Below are 22,611 nucleotides of genomic sequence, written 5' to 3'. Positions count from 1 at the left end.
TGCATATGCAAAGCAATGGACATGGTAATGGAAATGCAAACATAACTATATAGACAAAAAAACCTATGACTCTATAATCATAATGTTTTATTTCATAAACTGATATGTTTCTATGACATACAAACCGTTAGCCTAATTTTGATTAAGTTCTAAAGACTAAGTCCCAGAGAATGTAATTAGAGATTTCCTCCTTGAACAATTGTTGGTTAAACTTGTCATTTAAAATATGATGTAAACATAAGCCATATAATTAATCATTGTTGTTCTTAAGGTACTATGTTATCTCTCATCACTTCTACTGTCCCTTGGTTATCTTATATTGTTACACTATCTCACTTTGTTACCTGATATATCGGATATAATTGTATTTGGTTATCTGAAATTGGATAGGGAATGGGGGAAAACAAGATGAGGGGTGGGGGAGGGGGGAAGGGAAATGGGGACCATGACATGTGAAAGGGTATCAATGTGTGGGAATTAAGGCACCATTTATCTGGCAAATATCATGTAACCCTTCTATTAATTACAATAAAAATATATTTTAAAAAATGGACAGGGAAGTGGGGAAAACCAAGAGGGTGGGTGGGGAGGAGGGTAATGGGGACCAAGACATGTGGAAGGGTATCAACGTATGTGAATTAATGCACCTTCTATCTGGCAAATATCATGTAACCCTTTTATTAAATACAATCAAAAATATTAAAAAATATGTCCATATGACAAAGCAATAATTATGTCTCACTCACAATGTACAATGCAAACTCTCTAACTCTTCCACTGAGAGGACATTTTCAGTAATTTTCCACTTCCTTTTGTACTTGCATATCTTCACATAGATCTGTGGTCCTCTTTAATTACCTCTTCTTCATTTACTCTCAGTCACTTTTTATGTTTGTGAAAAAATTAGTTGGTTTTGATTGTGAAAAAATCAAATTCAGTTTTTGTCAACTATCTCCCATATTTCAGTAGTCTAAATAAAATCTCTTACCTGTTTTAATCTATCTCTTTCTTTTTTTTTGGACAGACATACAAGGAGTTCAATTAATTATGTTTTATTAAAATATTCCTTTTCTGAAAATGCACTGCAAGATGGTGGATTTCATGCTTCTCTCACAGTAACATGATCAAATTTTCACAGGTCCCTGCTGATTCAGTTATGATAACTACATAGGCCAGTGACATGAAACATTTTGAGGAATTATGAAATGAGTATTGTGCACTACTTCATGTTTAATGAGGAGGAAGGTCTGTTTGAATATTCCAAAGGCTTAGGTTTGGATAAAATGTGGAGGAGAATCTACCCTAGCTTGATTTTGCCCCAATCATTAGGATATCTTTCTTTGTAGACTTTTTGTCCATTCTCTGTGGTATTGAAATCTCTGCTCTTTCTTTTTCTTGTTTCCCATCTTGAAAAGCTTTTGGTAAGTAAGCTGGCAACATTTCATGAAGAGGAAAGTTACAGTGGCCACACAGGCCAGCAGGAACCCAAGGACATCCAGAGAGTGGTACTGGTACCAGGTGAGGTTGTGAGCAAGGGGCCTCAGGTGCTTGGCTCCTTTGTGGCGCATGACAAACTCGATCCAGAAGACAGCTCGATCCAGGGGCTTCACAGGCTGATCATGGTGAATGGCTGATAACCACATAGCATTCTTTTCGTAGCTGAAGATAAATCAGGATAAATTCAATTTATGGAATGAACTAGAGAAGAGAGAGATTGAATTTTGAGTAGATGATAGGAATGATTCTATAAAATTTGAGAGAAAAGGAAATGTTTTTGTTCTGCAGTATTTCTGGACATGTTAGTGTTAAAGGCAGAGCATCTGGATAACTCTGGATTTAACCATATAAAAATCTTGTGAAACAGAAGTTTGTGGAGTAGAAAATAGAATCAGACCAGGACCATATGGCTCATGCTTGTAATCCCACCCTCTTTCTCTCTCTCTCTCTCTCTCTCTCTCTCTCTCTCTCTCTCTCTCTCTCTCTCTCTCTCTCTCTCTCTCTCTCTTCTCTCTCTCTCTCTCTCTCTCTCTCTCTCTCTCTCTCTCTCTCCCTCACTCTCTGTCTCTGTCTCTCTGTCTCTCTGTCTGTCTCTCTCTCTCTTTGTCTCTGTCTCTCTCTGTCTTTGTCTCTTTCTCTCTCTCCCTCTCTCCCTCCCTCCCTCCCTTTCATAATTTCATTATCAGAGTGATATATTGAAGGGTTACTATTATATTTATAAGGTAGTGAGTGCATTAATATTTGAACATTGTTACCCCTTCACAGGTTTTTCTCCCACATTCCTTCCTCTACCCCTGAAGACTCTTATCTCCTATAAACCACGAGAAAAATTAGAAATGGTACTATACTTCAAAGAGGTAGAACACTAGCCTTGAGCTGAAAAGCTCAGGGACAGTGCCTGGGCCCAAAGTCCAAACCCCAAGACAGACATAAAGAAGAAAAAAAAGTAAAATTTCAAAGACAAAATGAAAACTTTAATTATCTACTAAACAATTAATTCATCTCTTGTTTAAAGTTCAAAATTGTATCATAATTTGGAGGCACAAGGATTATTTGATGAAAAGTTTTGTCCTTGGGGATTTGTATTTCTCTTTTATCACTGTTTAATTTTATTAATTATTGTATAACTATGAATGCTAATTTCCTCCTTTTTTCTTTCCTGTGCTGATATTAGACCTTAAACTCGGTGCCTTGGCACTACATTTGAGTTTTGTTTCCTTAAAGAAAAATACTATCACTTGAGCTAAAGCTCCAAATCTGGCTTTTCATTGTTAAGTAGAGACAAGATTCTTAGGGGCTTTTCTGCGTGGCCTGATTTCTCACCACAATCCTCAGATCTTAGCCTCCTTAACTATATAGGCATCAGCTAGATTAGAGTAGTTACCATTCATAAATAATTCTTTGAGCTTAATGTTCAACAAAACAGAAAGACACATGCACACACAGTCATACACATTCACATACACATATACACCCACACTCACACACACATACATATACACACACTGGAGCCTGTACTCATACAAGGTTGTTAATGACTACATCCAGTGCTCTGAGCAAGTCTTTTCTCCACATTGCTCTTATATCCCCTTAAACAGCAGCTCCTTTGGCCACCATGTAAGTAATGTTGTCATGTTGTTCCCCAAACAAAGGAATGCCCACCATGGGCATCCCATGATAGATGGCTTCATAGATGCCATTCGCTCCACCGTGAGTGATGAAAGCTTTGGTTTTGGGATGACCTAGGTGGATTTCAACAAGAGTGTCCATTAAAAGACCTGGACTTAAAATGAGAACTGGATAACGCAGTTACTGACTGGAGCAGTCTTTTGCAAATAACAATATTGAACCAATGAAACTGCATTGAAATGGCTTTCATGGCTCACCGCAAGTAGCACCAACTCCACTTGAGAGGTAAGCACAAGTCTTATGGGACATGCTTTACATTTTGGGTGACTTGAGACTTGAAAATGAATATACCATTTCCTGCTGAACATTAAACACATAATGGATAACAGAGAGCAAATTGTGAAGACGAAAATATTCATGTTGTTCTCATAAACTTGAAATTGTTGCATTAACCTAATGAAAGAGAGATGTTTTAAACAATGTATTAACACTACTACATACTAAGAAACATGATGTTATTTTTCCTGCATACAAAGCAGTTTTACTCATAGTAAAATGAAGGGGTTTGTTTCAGTAGCATTGGAAATACAAGCTGTCATTTAGGAGGCTAGATAGTGGAGTGACTGAGTTAAAGGACAGAGAGATATGCCAGAAGAAAATGTACTGTAAGAAAAGGTAAACTAATTATTATACAGAATATGATGGAGTATCACAAAACTGCAACTTTTAAAGCTTATTTTCCTTAGGGTGCAATCATAAATCTAAATTGTTTGCTTTCATTTTTGAGTTTTCATTAAAAAATCTCCATCAGTATATTTCTTTCAATAGTTATTTTTCAATCTTGCCCAGGAGGTCATTCTGGGGGAGCCTCTTGTACAGCCAAGTATTACCTCCAAAGGTGTCTGGTCTCTTGCCATTAAATCTCCAAAGAACCTGATTGGGAAAGACAGTGTACTCTTAAAGTTTAAAATTTAGAGAACACACTGTTAAATGAATTTCATAGAAAGCATAAAAAGAACAGGTGCAGTTAATTAATGAGGACTATTGTAAGACAGAGACAAAGGATATCAACATTTTCTGTATTTATTTTCACATTTAATAAGATGGAGTACCGGTATATTTTTACAGTAATTAGACAAACGAAATGGGTGAAAAATGCATGCAATAATATTTATTTAGTCGTAGTCATAGATCTCACACACAACAGAACTTACAATGATTACGATTTACAGCTTTACACATTAATATTCACCAACTGGCTATCCACTTCCATTTGTATCTATTAACCCTTGTAAAGTGATATTAGGGAAATATTCTCTTATGCTATAAGTAGTAATTTTTTTTTTTGGCCCCTTTCTCTCTTTCTGGCCCCGCTCGCTCTGGCCCCGCTCGCTCCGGCCCCGCTCGCTCCAGCTTGCTCCTGGCTCAGCTCGCTCCGGCCCCTTCTCGCTCTGGCCCTGCTCGCTCCGGCCTCACTGGCTCTGGCTCGGCTCGCTCCCTCACGCTCCGGTCCTGCTCACTCCGGCCCCGCTCGCTCCGGCCACCACTCGGTTGGGCTCTGTTCACTTCAGCTCCTCTGCCACTTTCCGGTTTGGTTGTGTCTCGTTTCTGCCACTTCCGGCTTGGTTGTGTATGTGGGATACCGAGGAATCGAACCCGGGTCTTTGTGCATGCTAGGCAAGCACTTTAACCGCTAGGCCAAACTCCCGGGCCCTATAAGTAGTAATTTTAGTTTAACATTTTTTATTTGCTTTTCAACTATCTCTTTATGATATATATTTTTTAAAATATTTTTTATTGTAATTAATAAAAGGGTTAGATGATATTTGCCAGATAGAAGGTGCATTAATTCACATACATTGATACCCTTTCACATGTCTTGGTCTCCATACCCTCCCCCTCACCCCCCATCATGGTTTTCCCCCCTTCCCTATCCAATTTCAAATAACCAAATACAAATGTATCCAATATATCAGATAACAAAGTGAGATACTGTAACAATATGAGATAACCAAGGGACAGCAAAAGAGATGAGAGATAACATAGCACCTTAAGGACAGCAATCATTCGTTATATGGCTTTTGTTTCAATATCCTAGAGGTCCATTCAATTAGCTTCATACTATATGGCCTTATGTATCAAGTTTTGCTCTATTGCAAATCTTTGCTATTAGAGCCCAAGGTTTCTACTGGTTATGATGAATGAGGGAAACCATTGAGCCTAAATTCCTTTGAGTCTGGCTTACTTCGCTTAATATGATTTTTTTTTCTAAGTCTTTCCATTTCCTAACAAATGGGGTGATGTTGTTTTTTCTGACAGCAGCATAGAATTCCATTGTTTACAAATACCACATCTTGTGGATCCATTCATCAACTGAGGGACATCTAGGTTGGTTCCATATCTTTGCTGTGGTGAATAATGCTACAATGAACATTGATGTGCTAGTGGATTTAGTATGCCCTAGTTTCTGGATGGTTGGGTAAATGCCAAGTAGTGGGATTGCTGGGTCATAGGGGAGCTCTATGTTTAGCCTTTTGAGGCACTGCCATATTGCTTTCCATAGTGGTTGAATGAGTTTGCACTTCTACCAACAGTGTAGTAGTGATCTCTCCTGGCCACATCCCCTCCAGCATCTGTTGTTATTCATTTTCCTGATCCTGGCCATTCTAACTGGAGTGAGGTGGAATCTTAGAGTTGTTTTGATTTGCATTTCTTTTATGACCAGAGATGTTGAGCATTTCTTCATGTGTCTATAGACCATTTTTGTTTCTTCTTCAGAGAAAGGCTGTGTATGACAAACCCACAGCTAATGGTGAAAAGCTAAAGCCCACTCTCTCCACTGCTCTTTAACATAGTATTAGAATTCCTAGCCAGTACAATAAGGCAAGAAGCAAACATAAAGGGGATCCAACTAGGGAAAGAGGAAGTAAAACTATCCCTCTTTGCAGACAACATGATTCTGTATTTAAAGAATTCTATAGACTCTACTCCCAAGCTCCTTGAGCTGATTCAAAACTTTGGAAGGGTAGCAGGCTATAAAATTAACCCTCAAAAATCAACTGCCTTCCTCTACGCGAACAGTGAGAGGAATGAGGCAACAATCAGGAAAGAAACTCCTTTTGCAGTAGCCTCAAAGAAAATAAAGTACCTAGGAATTAGCTTAACTAATAATGTAAAGGACCTTTTTGATGAAAACTTTAAAACCCTGAAAAAGGAAATTAAAGCAGAACTGAGGAAATGGAAAAACCTCCCATGCTCCTGGATTGGAAGAATCAACATCGTGAAAATGACAATCTTGCCAAGGGCTATCTACAAATTCAACACAATACCCATCATTATCCCAATGTCATTCTTTAAAGAAATAGAAGAGGCAATCCAAAATTTCATATGGAATAATAAAAGACCCCGCATAGCAAAAACACTTCTTAGCAGAAAGAACAGCACAGGAGGAATTTCAATACCAAACTTTAGGCTCTATTACAGAGCTATAATTATCAAAACAGCTTGGTACTGGCACAAGAACAGGCTTGAAGACCAATGGTATAGAACTGAGGACCCAGATATTAAACCACAGACCTATGGCCACCTAATCTTTGACAAGGGAGCCAAAAAAATAGAATGGAAGAAAGATAGCCTCTTAACAAGTGGTGCTGGCAGAACTGGTTAAGCACAGGCAGAAAACTAAAGTTGGATGCTTCTTTGTCACACTGTACTAGAATTAACTCCAAATGGATCAAAGACCTGGAGGTAAAAGCTGACACACCGAAAACTTTACAAAAAGGTATAGGAGATATACTAGGCCTCCTTGGCACAGGTCGAAACTTTCTTAATAAGGACCAAGAATCCCAACAAATCAGAGAAAGGCTGGATAAGTGGGACTGCATTAAACTGCAGAGATTTTGTATGGCAAAGGACATAGCTAGTAAATTAATTAGGAAGCCTACAGAGTGGGAGAAGCTCTTCACCAACCATACAACAGACAAAGGCCACATATCTAAAATATATCAACAGCTCAAAAAATTGAATCACTCCAAAACTAATCTTCAAAGTAACAACCATCCCATTAAAAAATAGGCCAATGACATATATTTTATGTTCTCAATTCTCTCTGGAGAGAAGTTGTGTGAAAAGGTACTATTATATTTGACCAGAAATGAAATCAATCGGTATTCTGTACTTCAGAATACTGAATATTTGGCTGGGATATAGCTCAGTAGCAAGGCATTTTCCTAGCAAATGGAACGTCCTGGGTTCAATCCCCAGTACCAAATGAAAATACAAAAAAAAATAGAGTTAAAAAACCCCAACAGAATACTGAGTATTATATTAAGTTACATTTTGTTATATAATACTCAACATTATGCAGAGAGTATACCATACTAACATACTATTTTTTATATTGTGTATGGTCCCACTTAACATGGTACAGACACAGTAACAATTCACAATTCTTATACTGAGTGTTATGGCTGCACCTACTGCCTCATAACCAGCATGAGGACAAACGTTATGTTTATACAATCTTTTCTGTGACATAATCCTCAAATCAATGTAACCAATTCTTTCTGAGAAATAATTGATTCTTTTGAATGAATTTATCCCATATTTATGATACTGACATCTAAACATCCTATCATTAGTTAATTGTAAGAAATAGAGCTAGCATGTAGTTCATAAGTCATATGGCTGCTGAAAAGAATCCAAATTTTAATTATGCTACTTTTATTTTTCGGATTAGTATGTCTACGTGCACATTAACTGTACAGTTCTGGTTTCAGATATGAGCAAGTCCAATAAGATAGGTCAGTTTTATTTTCTCTTAATGAAGAAGCCTGAATACATCCCTGGAAAGAGTAGTGAAATTTGCTTTCCTTTCTCTGAATAATCCTCCCCAGTGTACACTAAATGTGTCAAAATCAAAATTATAAGAAAGGATTGTACGGGAAGTCTAAAGTATATATTGTTATTATTTGACTTCACTTATTAAGTGACTTTAGTTCCTTTCAGAAACATGTTTAGTGTATTATAAGGCTTAAGATTTCTGCAAGGACCAGATGAAATTTAATGATTTCTGTGACATCTTGCTAGCAATATTATGACAGAAAAAGAATTTCACTTTGTGGCTGTGTTTCTTTCTGGTGATAAGGTTCATTTTGTGGTTATTGTCAGTTTAAAACAATCAAAAGTCCATACTATTGGAAGATCTGCCTAGTGTATCTTTGTTAAACTGGCTGAGATAAATTAGAGTTTTGTGACAGTGTAATTTTCACCAGGAAACTATTGTAATCTGATACCTACAGGTTGATTTCAGGAAGATTACTATTGAGGCACTATATCTCACCTTTTGTGGAATTTGTGCCAGTGCTGATGCAATCTCATTGGCTGTCTCTTCTGTTGTGTTATCAACCATTGGCCCCAGGGAAAACACTACCAGACCATTATTTCCAGAGCTCTGCACGAAGTCTTCCATTTCCTATGAAGAAAAAAATACACACACATGCACATACATTCAGAACTAGCAGTGAAGCAAACAGTTTTGATGTATCAAACTACTCAAGCGTGGGTAGCTTTTACGTATAATCTAGCTACTCAGGAATGTAAGATCTGAGTATCATGGATTGAAGCCTGCTTGAACAGGAAAGACAGTGAGACTCTCAGCTCCAATTAACCACCAAAAAACAAACAATGCAAAACCAAACGACAACAACAACAAAACAAACCTGGAAGTAGAACTCTGGCTTAAGTGGTAGAGCACTGGACTTGAGCACTAAAGCTGAGGGACAATTCCCAGGTCTTGAGTTCAAGTCCTACTTACGCCTGGAATGAAAATAAAACTTAGGAGAGAAAATTAAATATCATTAGAAAAGAATTGAGGAGTGTAACATAAACACAGTAACACACACCAAATACAATTTTCCATTAGCCTCTAGAAAGGGCACAGGTAGGGTTATGAAGTACATTGATATCATTGCACAATAAATTGTTCAAATATTTCTATCTGGACTCTAAATTATTTCTTGAGCAAATTTACATGATAAGCAAAATTATTGTACATTGTTGCCACTGTTCTAATTTGCTTTTCTTCATATTTCTTTTTCAATTTTCTTTCCTCAAATGATTTCTGAGCATTGTTCATATTATTGTTCGTAATATTGATGACTGAGAAACTTCCTAATTCCCACCTCTGTTCTTTTAGTATTATGTCTTATGCTTTCATAGAATTTTGACTAGTTGATTCTAAACTATCCTTTGAAATGGAGTCTAAAGTGTGAGGGTTGCAGTAGAAACAGACATTATGTTTACATGCAAATCTAACACTTATTTCTTCATATGATAATCACTTGTTACTTTTACGAGTGAATCAAGGATTCCTTTTAGATGCTGAATAATTAAGTTTTAATTAAACTGACTTTTTTTTAAATGACTCTTAGGTGTCTGAAATGCAGAAACTTGAGATAAAAAAAGTTCAAAACTCACCTTCAGTTGTTAGAATGCTTTATCCCACTTCTTTTTTCTGTTTCACTGTAAGCAAAGACTTAGAGTGAGTGGCACAAAACTATATTTATTGAAATCATGTAACACAGACAAGAGAAATATATTTACCTTGGGCAAGGGTTTTGCAGGTTTGCAGTGGAGTCCTCCAACAAATTCAACATTTGGTCAAGTTGGGCGAGGGAATTCCAAGTCCCAGTAGGACCGAATAAGCCAGATTTCTGCTTTACTCATTGTCTCCATTAAGGTAGTGGGTCGTCCTGAGTGGAGAAGTGGAAAAGTAAATATTAAGAAAGAACATGGCCTCCCCGTTTCTGGACGTGCTTCGTAGTCAGGGTCCAGGATGCCTCGTGGAAGCCGTAGCCGCACCTCCCGAGTGGCCCCACCGGCCAGCTGGGCTCCTCAGATGAGAGCTGCACCCAGGCCAGCTCCTGTAGCTCAGCCACCAATGGCAGCCCCAGCATCCGCTGTGGGCTCTCCTGCTGCTGTACCCCGCCAGCCAGGGCTGATGGCCCAGATGGCGTCCACTGCTGCTGGCGTGGCTGTGGGATCTGCCGTAGGGCACACACTGGGTCATGCCATCACTGGGGGCTTCAGTGGAGCTGGTAATGCTGAGCCTGCCAGGCCGGACATCACTTATCAGGAGCCCCAGGGAGCCCAGCTGGCACAGCAGCAGCAGCAGCTTAGTGGCCCATGTTCCTATGAGATAAAGCAGTTTTTGGAGTGTGCCCAGAACCAGGGTGACTTCAAGCTCTGTGAGGGCTTCAATGAGGTGCTGAAGCAGTGCAGAATTGCAAATGGACTAGTTTAACTGTGAAGTTGAAGTTGAAAAAATGGAAAATCGCCTGTGATGACCAAGTTAATTTAACATGGAAATGTAATTGATAGTGACACTATAAAGTGTAAAACTATAAGTTAACTTCTTGTTATTAATAATTTTGTTGCCTTGGGTGGCCATGGAAGAGGGTATTGTGACTCTTAATAGAGGTTCACTGAGATGATGTAGAGTTGGAGCTAATGGGAGTCTGTATGGCCTCCAGCTGTTCTGTTATTCAGTTACTTAGAATAAAGTGATTTCTTCAAAAAAAAAAAAAGAAAAGAAAGAACATGGCAGAGGTGTTTGTGAATACCATATTTATTTTTTCCCCAAAGGATTGGTATAATTTGTACTCAATGATATATAATTCGTTTGTTGGTAAAACAAATATATTTATGTATGATATAATTTAGATGCATAATTTAGTTTTTGGTAATGTATGGCACAGGAAGTGTGGTGTGTGTGTGTATTTGACCAAGGCAAACTCATAAGCAACTATTTTTATGGTACTTCCATTTATGAAGTCATATTTAATCATTGTGTTCCTTTTCTCTTTATCAATTAGATAAATGATTCTAACTGAAATCAATAATTCTAGCATATTGACAGAAATCGTTTTTCTACTAGTTTTCAAACTGGTTTTCTATAATGTAACATACTATTCATTGATTCTTCTTCTCCTTCTTCTTCTTCTTCTTCTTCTTCTTCTTCTTCTTCTTCTTCTTCTTCTTCTTCTTCTTCTCCTTCTTCTTCTTCCTCTTCTTCTCCTTCTTCTTCTTCCTCTTCTTCTCCTTCTTCTTCTTCTTCCTCTTTTTGTGCCCAGGGGCCTGGGCACGCCCTGAGCCCCTAAGCTCAAGGCTACCACCCTACCCCTGAGCCATAGCCCCACTTCCCGTTTTCTAAGGGTTACTTCGAGATAAGAGTCTCATGTTCTTTAGTGCCCAGGCTGGCTTTGAACCACAGACCTCAGATCTCTGCCTCCTGAGTAGTTAGGATTACGGTTATGAGCCAAGGCACCTGGTTGTTTGTTGATTTTTTAATTTCCATGTAAATGTATGTTTAATGACTGTGGCTGAATTTCTTACTTCTACTTGATTCACAATACGACCTTGAAGATGTTTATTATATAGAGACACTAGCAAATATCACTTGGACGTATTTCAGAAATAATTTGAGTAGATAATTGTATTTATCATGAGTACATGGATAATATTTTATTAAATGCAGAAATATGCTGTAAGATTTTGGGAAGATGGTGACGATCCAGGTTGTCTTTCTGAGCTCTTACCAAGTTACCAGTTTTAGCACTGTAGTAGAAAATCTATAGCTAAAGAATGATTCTAAATAAGCTGTAGTAGCAGAGTGATCTATCTCAATTAGAGAGGAAAAAGACAGGCAGCCAGCTTGAGAAGACAGTTTTGAGCCCACACTGGTGGCAGTGGTGGCAGCAGTGGCAGCTGCTGCTCCCCAGAGGAGCAGCAACATCTTAGCTACTGGCAAGAACCCTGCCAGACCAACTAGGAGAGAACTGGAGCCTGACAAGTGGTATTGACAATGTCATTTCTCAAAAGGGCTAAGGATCTGATCAATGTCACCTTAGCTAGGTGACTGGTTCTTTGCCCAGGGAAAAGCAATTCCTCCCTGGGTGGAGAGGCTTGCTTCTCCCTAGGTAAACAAAGCCAGAGGCAGCTCCTGAACTGGCTAAAACCATAATGGCCCCAGACTAGATCTGAAGCTCACCAGGGACTCCAGATAGAATACAACTCCATGCATATTCAAGCTACAGAAGTCAACCAACTTTCTCCAACAGGACACATAAAATTTATCACCCTGTCAGTAACTTAATCTGGATGGGCAGTCACAGAGACTCCAAGTCTATAAGGCAGAATTTTTCTGCCTACTCAAGCAAACTGATTGGAAAAAACAACTAAGCCAAAACACAGGAGATAAGAGACTACATAAAGAGACTGAATCCCGAATTCAGTGGAGACACATGTTTTCCCTGAAAAAAACTGAAGAATATTTTTATCATATTTTTAAACAATTACTTTTTTCCATTTTCATTTTCATTTTTACTTGTTCCTTTTTTTTGGCCATTTTTTCTCCATCCTTTTTTTCCTTTTTTTCTTCTTCTGTCATTGTTGTCATTCCAGAAACATAGTGTCAGCAATTAGTAGTGGTCCTCCTTCATTAGGTACAGACTTGTTTCAAATTATATTTTTATTGACTCAGTCCCCTGCTTTTTAATCTTTTGGTTTTTTAATCTTAGCATTTCTTCTTTAAGAGCTCACAGTTGTGAGGTGTTTTTCTTTAATCATGGATCGTTCTTATATATGTATATATATACATATATATTCTGTTTTTCTTTTATATATTATTTTTTTATTTTGTAAATATTTTAATGGTTCAGTAGCAAGTATTATCAACTTTTGTAGTACTGCAATTGCATATAAGTAACAACATGTCTTCTGAGAGGTCCACAATTTATTACGTCTTTAAAAGAAAATATGAGTTACTGAGGTTTCTTACACAGAATCTGGAATTGCAGTATACAAGCTAACCAGCAGAGGTCAGAACAGGATCTGTTTCTTGGGATTAATGTATGAAAATACATTAAACAGAAAGTTCTCAAAGGGCTGAGTTTTTCTTGCTCTGCTGTCTAATAAATTTCATTTCTAAGGTCTACTGAGTATATATTATTTTTGTTTTTAAGTTTGATTGTTTGAATTTTTTATTCATTTATTTTCCCTTCCTATCACTCTAGATCACAGTTATCTTTACTCTATTCCTTTCCTTCATTAATACATCTTACATTCCTACATTACTCTTCCTTAGTTGCCCCTCTTGTCTTTCATAATGTCTTTCTATCTCTGGTCCTTTGTTTCTTCTTCCAATTCCACAGCGCATGGCTCTTCGGTTGATTGTTGCTGACCCAGATGGTGTATGTATTTGTTCAATTATAATATAGGCCTAGAGTGATTTAAATCTCAAAGAGATTGGAATGTGGGGGTTTTTTGGTCATAAAACTGTGTTTGGTGGTGGTATTGGATTTGTTTGTAAGTGAACAGAAGGAGAGACAGAGTGAAAATGCCAGACTAAGATTGTGTGCTTCTGTACTTTGGGAAGCTATACAGTACTAGGTTGGATATTATCTTAAATTGTAGTCTTTTGTGGTATTAATTTTGCTCCCATTTTCAAATGGGAAGAACAAGAAACTGAAGAAAAATGGCAAATTAAGGAACTGCATCTTCCCTCCAAATTAAACAGGCAACAAAGCAGTCAATGGGAAACCTAGAAGAGAGTCTTCCAAATGCTCTACAAATGCAATTGGTCAAGATGATCAATGAAAAGATTGAAAGCATAAAGAAGGATATATTTTAGAGATGAGACCTTTGTCGGTTGTATGGTTAGTAAAGATCTTCTCTCACTCTGTGGGCTTTCCATTTAACTTGCTTGATAAAAGACACCACTTTTTAGGGTATAAAGTAAACCTGTGCAGATTCAGAAAAACTGAAATAATTTCCTGCACTCTCTCAGAGCACAATGACATAAGACAGAAAGTGAACACCAATCTCCACCTAGGAAAGTCCTATAACTCATGGACACATGATTGAATCACCAGTGGGTCATTGAGGAGATCAGAACAGAAATTCAACAGTTTATGGGATTTAACAAAAAGGATAACACAAAATACTAGCTACTTTGGACACAGCAAAGGCAGTACTTAGAGGAAAATTTATAGCTCTGGCTATCTACATTAATAAATTGGAAAAAGTTCAAACCAACAATTTATTGGTGTACCCTAAGCTTTTGAAAAAAGAGCAACAAACCAATCCTGATTCCAGTAGAAGGAAGAAAACTATTAAAATCAAAGGAGAATTAAATGAATTAGAGTCCACAAAAAACATAGAAAGAATTAACAAAACAAGGGGTTGGCTCTTTGAAAAAATTAGCAAAATTAAGAGACCTTTACCAAATCTTACCAAAAAAAGAAGGGAGCATGCCCAAATAAACAAAATCATGGATGAGAATGGAAATATCCTGACAGAAATTACCAAGAACCAGAGCATCAAAAGAGAATACTTTTCAAATCTTTATGTCAACAAGTGTGAGAATCTAGAAGAGATGGATAAATATCTAGTCAATATTAACATACCTGAACTGAACCAAGAAGACTTAAACCCACCTACTATTTCAAGTATTGAAAGAGAAATGGTAATAAGAGACCTCCAATCCAAAAGAAGTCCAGGACCTGATGGCTCCAAAACTGAATTCTATACGGCCTTCAAAGCAGAGCTCACACAAATACTCCTCAAACTCGTCAATGAATTTGAAAGCAAAGGCTCTCTGCCAAACACGTTCTACGAAGCCGCCATAACCTTCATCCTGAAACCAGACAGGTACCCATCAAAGAAAGAGTACGATAAACCCATTTCTTTGATGAATATTGATGCAAAACTTCTCAGCAATTGTCTTCAACAACTCATCAAAAATGTTATATACTATGATGAAACAGGATTCATCACAGAGATGCAAAGCTGGTTCGATATACGCAAGACAATTAATATAATGCATCACATCAACAGGACCAAGGACAAGAATCACATGACTGTCTCAGTAGATGCAGAATACATATTTGACAAGATCAATCAAACCTTTATGCTAACAGCTCTGGAGAAATTAGGAATTCATGGACTATTTCTCAGTGTAAAGGCTGTGTATGACAAGCCTACAGCTAGCATTATAGTTAATGGCCAAAAGCTAAAGCCATTTCCTCTAAAAACACTTCTTAGCAGAAAGAACAATGTTGGAGGAATTTCAATTCCAAACTTTAGACTCTATTACTGAGCTATAATTCTCAAAACAGCTTGGTACTGGCACAGGAACAGGCCTGAAGACCAATGGAATAAAACTGAGGACCCAGATATTAAACCACAGACCTATGGCCACCTAATCTTTGACAAGGGAGCCAAAAAAATAGAATGGAAGAAAGACAGCCTCTTCAACAAGTTGTGCTGGCAGAACTGGTTAAGCACCTGCAGAAAACTAAAGCTGGATCCTTCTTTGTCACCTTGCACTAGAATTAACTCCAAATGGATCAAAGATCTGGAGGTAAAAGCTGACACACTGAAAACTCTACAGGAAGGAATAGGAGATACATTAGGCCTCCTTGGCACAGGTCAAAACTTTCTTAATAAGGACCAAGAATCACAACAAATCAGAGAAAGGCTGGATAAGTGGGACTGCATTAAAACTGCAGAGATTTTGTATGGCAAAGGACATAGCTAGTAAACTAATCAGGAAGCCTACAGAGTGGGAGAAGATCTTCACCAACCAAACAACGGACAAAGGCCTCATATCTAAAATATATTAACAACTCAAAAAATTGAATCACTCCAAAACTAACCTCCAAAGTAACAACCATCCCACTAAAAAATGGGCCAAAGACTTAGAGTCTTCTCTGAAGAAGAAACAAAAATGGCCTATAGACACATGAAGAAACGCTCAACATCTCTGGTCATAAAAGAAATGCAAATCAAAACAACTCTAAGAGGGGGTGTGGCCAGGAGGGATCACTACTACACTGTTGGTGGGAGTGCAAACTCGTTCAACCACTATGGAAAGCAGTGTGGCAGTGCCTCAAAAGGCTAAACATAGAACTCCCCTATGACCCAGCAATTCCACTACTTGGCATTTACCCAACCACCCAGAAACAAGGACATACTAAATGCACTAGCACAACGATATTCATTGCAGCACTATTCACCATAGCAAAGATATGGAACCAACCTAGATGTCCCTCAGTTGATGAGTGGATCAACAAGTTGTGGTATTTGTACACAATGGAATTCTATGCTGCTGTCAGAAAGAATGACATCGCCCCATTTGTTAGGAAATGGAAAGACTTAGAAAAAATCATATTAAGTGAAGTAAGCCAGACTCAAAGGAACTTAGGCTCAATGTTTTCCCTCATTTATCATAATCAGTAGAAACCTTGGGCTCTCCTCACAGAGATTTGCAATAGAGCAAAACCTTGATACAAAAGGCCATATAGTAGGATGCTAAATGAAAGGATCTCTAGGATATAGAAACAAAAGCCATATAATGAGTGATTGTTGTCCCAAATGTACTATGTTATCTCTCATCTCTTTTGCTGTCCCTTGGTTATCTCATATTGTTACAGTATCTCACTTTGTTACCTGATATATCGGATATATTTGTATCGGGTTATTTGAAATTGGATAGGGAAGGGGGGAAAACAAGATGAGGGGTGGGGGTGGGGGGGAGGAAATGGGACCAAGACATGTGAAAGGGTATCAATGTATGGGAATTAATGCACCATCTATCTGGCAAATATCATGTAACCCTTCTATTAATTATAATAAAAATATATGAAAAAAAAGAATGATGGGCTGGGGCTTTTAAGGAAGGGGCTATGTGTGAATCCTAGAAGAATTATTTTTTCTTAACACCCAAGATCTTTTATTTTTGTTTGTTTTCACTCAAGACTAGTATTCTTCCACTTCTGCCATAACTTCCATTTCAGCTTTTGGATGGTTAACTGGTTCTTTTCTGGCTTTGAACTGTGGTCTCAGCCTTTTAAGCAGCCAGCATTACAGACATGAACTACCCAGTAACAAGCTATTAGGATCAGTTTTTAGGCTTCGAAGATCAGTATTGTTATGGAAGTAATGAAAACTTAATTAGATCAACAGCACACAATGAGATTTAGAAATATAACAATTATTGCTCTAAATATACTATGTTATTTCTCATTTCTTTTGTTGCCCCTTGGTTAATCTTATATTGTTACATCATCTGACCTTATTATTGGGTTTATTTTATATATAGGTTTATTTGCTTATTTGAAATAGGAAAGGGAAGGGAAGAAAATAAGATAAGGGAGGAAATGGGGGAAGGAAATGGGGACAAAAACAAAAGAAGGGGTATCAATGTGAGAAATAATGCCCCTTCTATCTGGCGAATACAACTGCAATCCCTCTATTAATTACGATTTAAAAAAGAAAGTTTTTTATTCCCATTTCCTCAACGTTTGTTTTAATTTCATTGTCTAGGTTTTAAAGTTTTCATCGTAGAGAACCTTCACATCTTTTCATAATTCCTAGATTTTTTTTTATGTCATCATGGGACTTGAAATCTTGGCATGGGTGCTGTTACTGAGCTCTTCAGCTTAAGGCTAGCCTTCTACAACTTGAGATAAAGCAGCTCTCCCAGTTTTCTGGTGGTTCATTGGAGATAAGAGTATAACAGACTTTCATGTCTGGGGTAGTTTTGAACCACAATCCTCAGATTTCAACATCCTGTGTCTTGCATTCTTATAAACCAATTCTGCAGGTTATCCATCCAGACAATTGGGTTCCAATTTCCTATTCATTGCTGAGGAGCTGTTTCTAATAATCTCTGTAGCTTTATTTCTGAAGTATCATTTGAGGTGAATGAGTCCTTTCATATGAATTTGGTTACTTAGTGATAGTTCATCTGAGAAAAAGGTGTCCGTTTGTTCTGTGAAGTATTTTATGCAAAAACTAATAAATTAGTACATTATCAGTTCCCAGGCCATTCTACATTGTTGGTTCATAGGACAACTCTGTCAATGCCATGGTTTCTCTCAAAGTTTCAGATCTCCACTTAGGAAGAGATGCCATGTTCTCAATGTGATGAGGAAGGCAGTGTGGTTTAGAAATTGCTTTTTTATTGTAATTAGTAAAAGGGTTACATGATATTTGCCAGATAGAAGGTGCATTAATTCACATACATTGATACCCTTTCACATGTCTTGGTACCTGTTTCCCTCCCCCCCCCCACACCCCCTAGAAATTGCTTTTTAAACTAACTTCACTGAAGGATGATTTTGTTGAAGGACACAGTGAAAAAGAGAACTATATACCACTGGTTTTGCTCTGTTAAATTTTCACTTCCAGTACATAAGACTCTGTGGTATTCTATGTGCACTTCCATTCAACCAGCTCTTCAGTGATTATTTTCTTGAGTCCCCATCCTTGGTGGAGTTTTGTTTTATCTACTACAGAGGCACTAAGAGCATAGTTAATTCACGTGGCAAGCACTATTTATTAATCGGGCTGACAATCTTTTGTAATTTATAATCCACCTATCATTCCAGGGGCTTGAATTCAGCCCAATGGGCATTTGTTCCTAAGCTTTTTTTTCCATATGTGTTTTATTGTAATTACTAGAAGGGTTACATTATATTCACCAGATAGAAGGTGCGTTATTTCACAAACATTGATATACTTTCTCATGACTTGGTCCCCATTTCCCTCCCCCCAATCCCCACCCCTCATCTTGTTTTCCCCCTTCCCTATCCAATTGCAAATAACCAAACACAAATATATCCAATATATCAGATAACAAAGTGAAATACTGTAACAATATGAGATAACCAAGGGACAGCAAAAGAGATGAGAGATAACATAGTACATTAAGGGAAACAATCACTCAATATATGGCTTTTGATTCTATATCCTAGATGTCCTTTCATTTAGGGTCATACTATATGGCTTTATGTATCTATGTTTTGCTCTATTGCAAATCTTTGCTTTGAGAGCCCAAGGTTTCTACTGATTATGACAAATGAGGGAAACCATTGAGCCTATGTTCCTTTGACTCTGACTTACTTCACTTAATATGATTTTTTCTAAGTCTTTCCATTCCTAGCAAATGGGGCGATGTTGTTCTTTTTGACAGCAGCATAGAATTCCATTGTGTAAAATACCACATCTTGGCTGGGAGTTTGGCCTAGTGGTTAAAGTGCTTGCCTAGCATGCATGAAGACCTGGGTTCGATTCCTCGGTACCACATACATAGAAAAAAGCTGGAAGTGGTGCTGAGGCTCAAGTAGTAGAGCTCTAGCCTTGAGAAAGTCCAAGGACAGGGCTCAGGCCCTGAGCTCAAGCCCAGGACTGGCAAAAAAAAAATACCACATCTTGTTGATCCACTCATCAACTGAGGGACGTCCACGGCACAGGTCAAAACTTTCTTAATAAGGACCAAAGAATCACAACAAATCAGAGAAAGGCTGGATAGCATTAAACTGCAGAGCTTTTGTATGGCAAAGGACATAGCTAGTATATTCTTTCTGTAGGAAGCCTACAGAATGGGAGAAGATCTTCACCAACCATACAACGGACAAAAGCCTCATACCTAAAATATATCAACAGCTCAAAAAATTGAATCACCCCAAAACTAATCTCCAAAGAAACAACCATCCCATTAAAAGATGGGCCAAAGACTTAAAGAGAGTCTTCTCTGAAGAAGAAACCAAAATGGCCTATAGACACATGAAGAAATGCTCAACATCTCTGGTCATAAAAGAAATGCAAATCAAAACAACTCTTCCACCTCACTCCAGTTAGAATGGCCAGGATCAAGAAAACTAGTAACAACAGATGATGGATGGGATGTGGCCAGGAAGGATCTCCCACTGCTGGTGGGAGTGCAAACTTGTTCAACCACTATGGAAAGCAGTATGGCAGTTCCTCAAAAGACTAAACATAGAGCTCCCCTATGACCCAGCAATTCCACTACTAGGCATTTACCCAATTGTCCAGAAACAAGGTCAGACTAAATCCACTAGCACAACAATGTTCATTGCAGCACTATTTACCATAGCAAAGATATGTTCCTAAGCTTTGTCTCTTCTTTTTTGACCCAGTGCTAGCACTCTACAACTGGAGCTACAGCTCCACTTCCAGCTCCTATTGTTTAATTGGACGGAAGAGTCTCATAGATTTTCCTGCCTGGACTGTCTCTGAAATGTGATCTTCAAATTTCAGTTTTCTGAATAGATAGGATTTCAGTCATTAGCTCTCAATTTCAATTTTGCAAAATCTCTACTTTCTCTACTTTCTCATAGACAAGTGAGAAAAGTAAATTTCTTTTTTTGTGGAAAGATAAGTCATGATGACAATGGCCCAGCATTACTGACAAATTTACAAGTTCAATAAAGGTTAGAAAAATGGCAATAATTAACTAGAACTTCTAGGTCAAGTAAGGTTAGATTTGGAAACATTTGTCCATCAGAATTGTTACTGGCAATTGGCAGGATTTTAAACAAATCTGCTGAAGTCCACCCCCTGCGCTGCCCGTGGATCAAGCAATCTGATCCAAAAAACCGCAAAGCCAAATCACAAAAGAAAAAGACTTTGTGAAGTGTTTAGATCCCGAATTTAGTGGAGACACAAGTTTCCTGTCCTGCCCATTCCCCCGCCCCAAAATGAAGAATACCCTTTTTTTTCTTCTACCCCATTTCATTTGAATTTTTAGATGTTCTTATTTTTCTCTTTGCCATTTTACCTACGCCTTTTTTTCTAATGTTATGATTCATTCCTTTTTTTTCCCTCCTCTCTTTTCCCTCAATCCTTCTATCACTTTGGTCATTCCTAGAAACACAGTGACAGCTCTGGGTACAGTCTGAATAAAAATGATATCCATATAGATACAGTCACCTGCTTTTTAAACTCTTGGTTCTCAACCCTAGTATCTCTTGGGTATGAACTCAGAACAGTGAGGAATCTCCCCCCACCTTTTCTTTTTTTTGTTTTTTGTTTTTGTTTTTTGTGTGTGTGTGTTCTGTTTTCTTTTATTTTGTTGTTGTTTTGCTTCTTTTATTCTTGTTAAAATTTGTATCATTGAAATCTCCTATATCTACCTCCCTCTTTTCTCTATATATTCTTTATTACTCTTCTTATTTTCATAAGTTTTATCTAAGTTCATCTAAACTTTCTACTCAAATATTCTACCTGTATATCACCTTAGGTCAGTTATCATTTTGGTCATAAATTTTTCATCTGTGATTGTATTAGATTTGTATGTAAGTGCACAAAAAGAAAGAGAGAGTGATATTACCAATTTAAAAGAGTGAACATCTATTGTCAGCCAACTAAAAAGGTCTAGGGTGGTTATATCTGAAAAATTATAATATTGTTTAGTATTGATCTTGCTCCCATTTTCAAATGTACATGTTTTTCTTTTTCACTCTATTCTCATTCCCGTCAACTACCTCTCCTTTTTTTACAAATAATTATTTGTGTCACTTTTATCATGATACTGTCATAGATATGTGTATGTGCATTATGTCCTTTTATTCTGTTTGCTCCACAGTATCCTGTCCTTTCTTTCTTTGTCCTTATGCTGATCCCCTTCTAAAAAGTCCTGCCTTTACATTCATGTATCTTGTCTGCTAATTACTATTATTATCATCATCAGTTTTGGTGTCAACACTACAAATAAGCAAGATGACACAGTATTTGGTATTTCAATATATGTTCATCACAGTCCACCTGATAATTTCCACTTTTTAAAAAAATTTCTGAAAATGAATACCTTAAATTTTCTTTATAGTAGAGTAGCATTTCTTTGTGTATCTAATGTTAATGTGCAGCCTTATTATATATAATAATTTGATGGAAAAATTAAAATTATACTAGATTTGTTTTGAGTAGTATATATAGAAAGCTTCATTTTTGGCTCAGAAAAATAAATGTGCTAGATTTTCTCATTAAAAACTCAGTGCATTAAAAACACTGAAGTAGTATTTTTGTATTCTAAGCATTGTTTGTACTGTTTTCTTTTAAATTTAGCTGATTGTCCATTTAAATTGCAATGAACCATAGCTATTGCTGCCTATTTCTTTTTTGCATGTTGTTTTTATAATTAGTTTTATTGATAGTAACTCTGTTTTTGGTAGCACTAGGAATTAAAATGAGAGTGTCATGTTTGCTAGGCAAGCACTCTAACACTTGATCCTATACCCTTTTGCCTTTACTGGATAAAAAGCACTCCCATACTGTCTCCATTTCCCATATATTGGAAATTACAAATCTTTAACACAATTCCTGTCATATTCCTTCTGTATGTGTGCATGTAATTAAGTATGTATTTATGTCAGTAATGGAGTTTAAACTCAAAATCTGGGCACTGCCTTTCAGCTTTTTTTGCTCAAGGATAGTTCTCTATCATTTTGAAACACAGTAATTATTTAGGTTTCCAGTGGTTATTGGGAGATAAGAGTTTTCTGGGCTGTCTTTGAATAACAATTTTCAGATTCCAGGCTCTTGTGTAGCAGAAGTGAGCCACCATAGTCTGCAATGATATCTAATTTTATTTTCTTCATAACAGTGATATAAAACTGTCCA

At 37.3% G+C, this 22,611-nt stretch overlaps 1 protein-coding gene and 1 pseudogene across 1 annotated transcript; one reads left to right on the top strand and one right to left on the bottom strand.

The window, feature by feature from the left end:
- Positions 1-1,325: 1,325 nt before the first annotated feature.
- LOC150055666 (UDP-glucuronosyltransferase 2B17-like) overlaps positions 1,326-22,611 on the bottom strand; it is a 30,191-nt pseudogene continuing 8,905 nt past the window's right edge.
- LOC150055667 (coiled-coil-helix-coiled-coil-helix domain-containing protein 2) lies at positions 9,939-10,705 on the top strand. The gene has a single exon (XM_090343484.1). It carries the CDS (start codon positions 9,962-9,964, stop codon positions 10,427-10,429), a length of 468 nt encoding a protein of 155 aa, XP_090199610.1. The 5' UTR covers positions 9,939-9,961; the 3' UTR covers positions 10,430-10,705.

Source organism: Megascapheus bottae, chromosome 13, assembly GCF_031878675.1.
Source record: "Megascapheus bottae isolate mThoBot1 chromosome 13, mThoBot2.hap1, whole genome shotgun sequence".
Lineage (NCBI taxonomy): Eukaryota > Metazoa > Chordata > Mammalia > Rodentia > Geomyidae > Megascapheus > Megascapheus bottae.
Note: the sequence above shows the minus strand (reverse complement) of the source record. Positions and strands in the feature narration are given on the sequence as shown.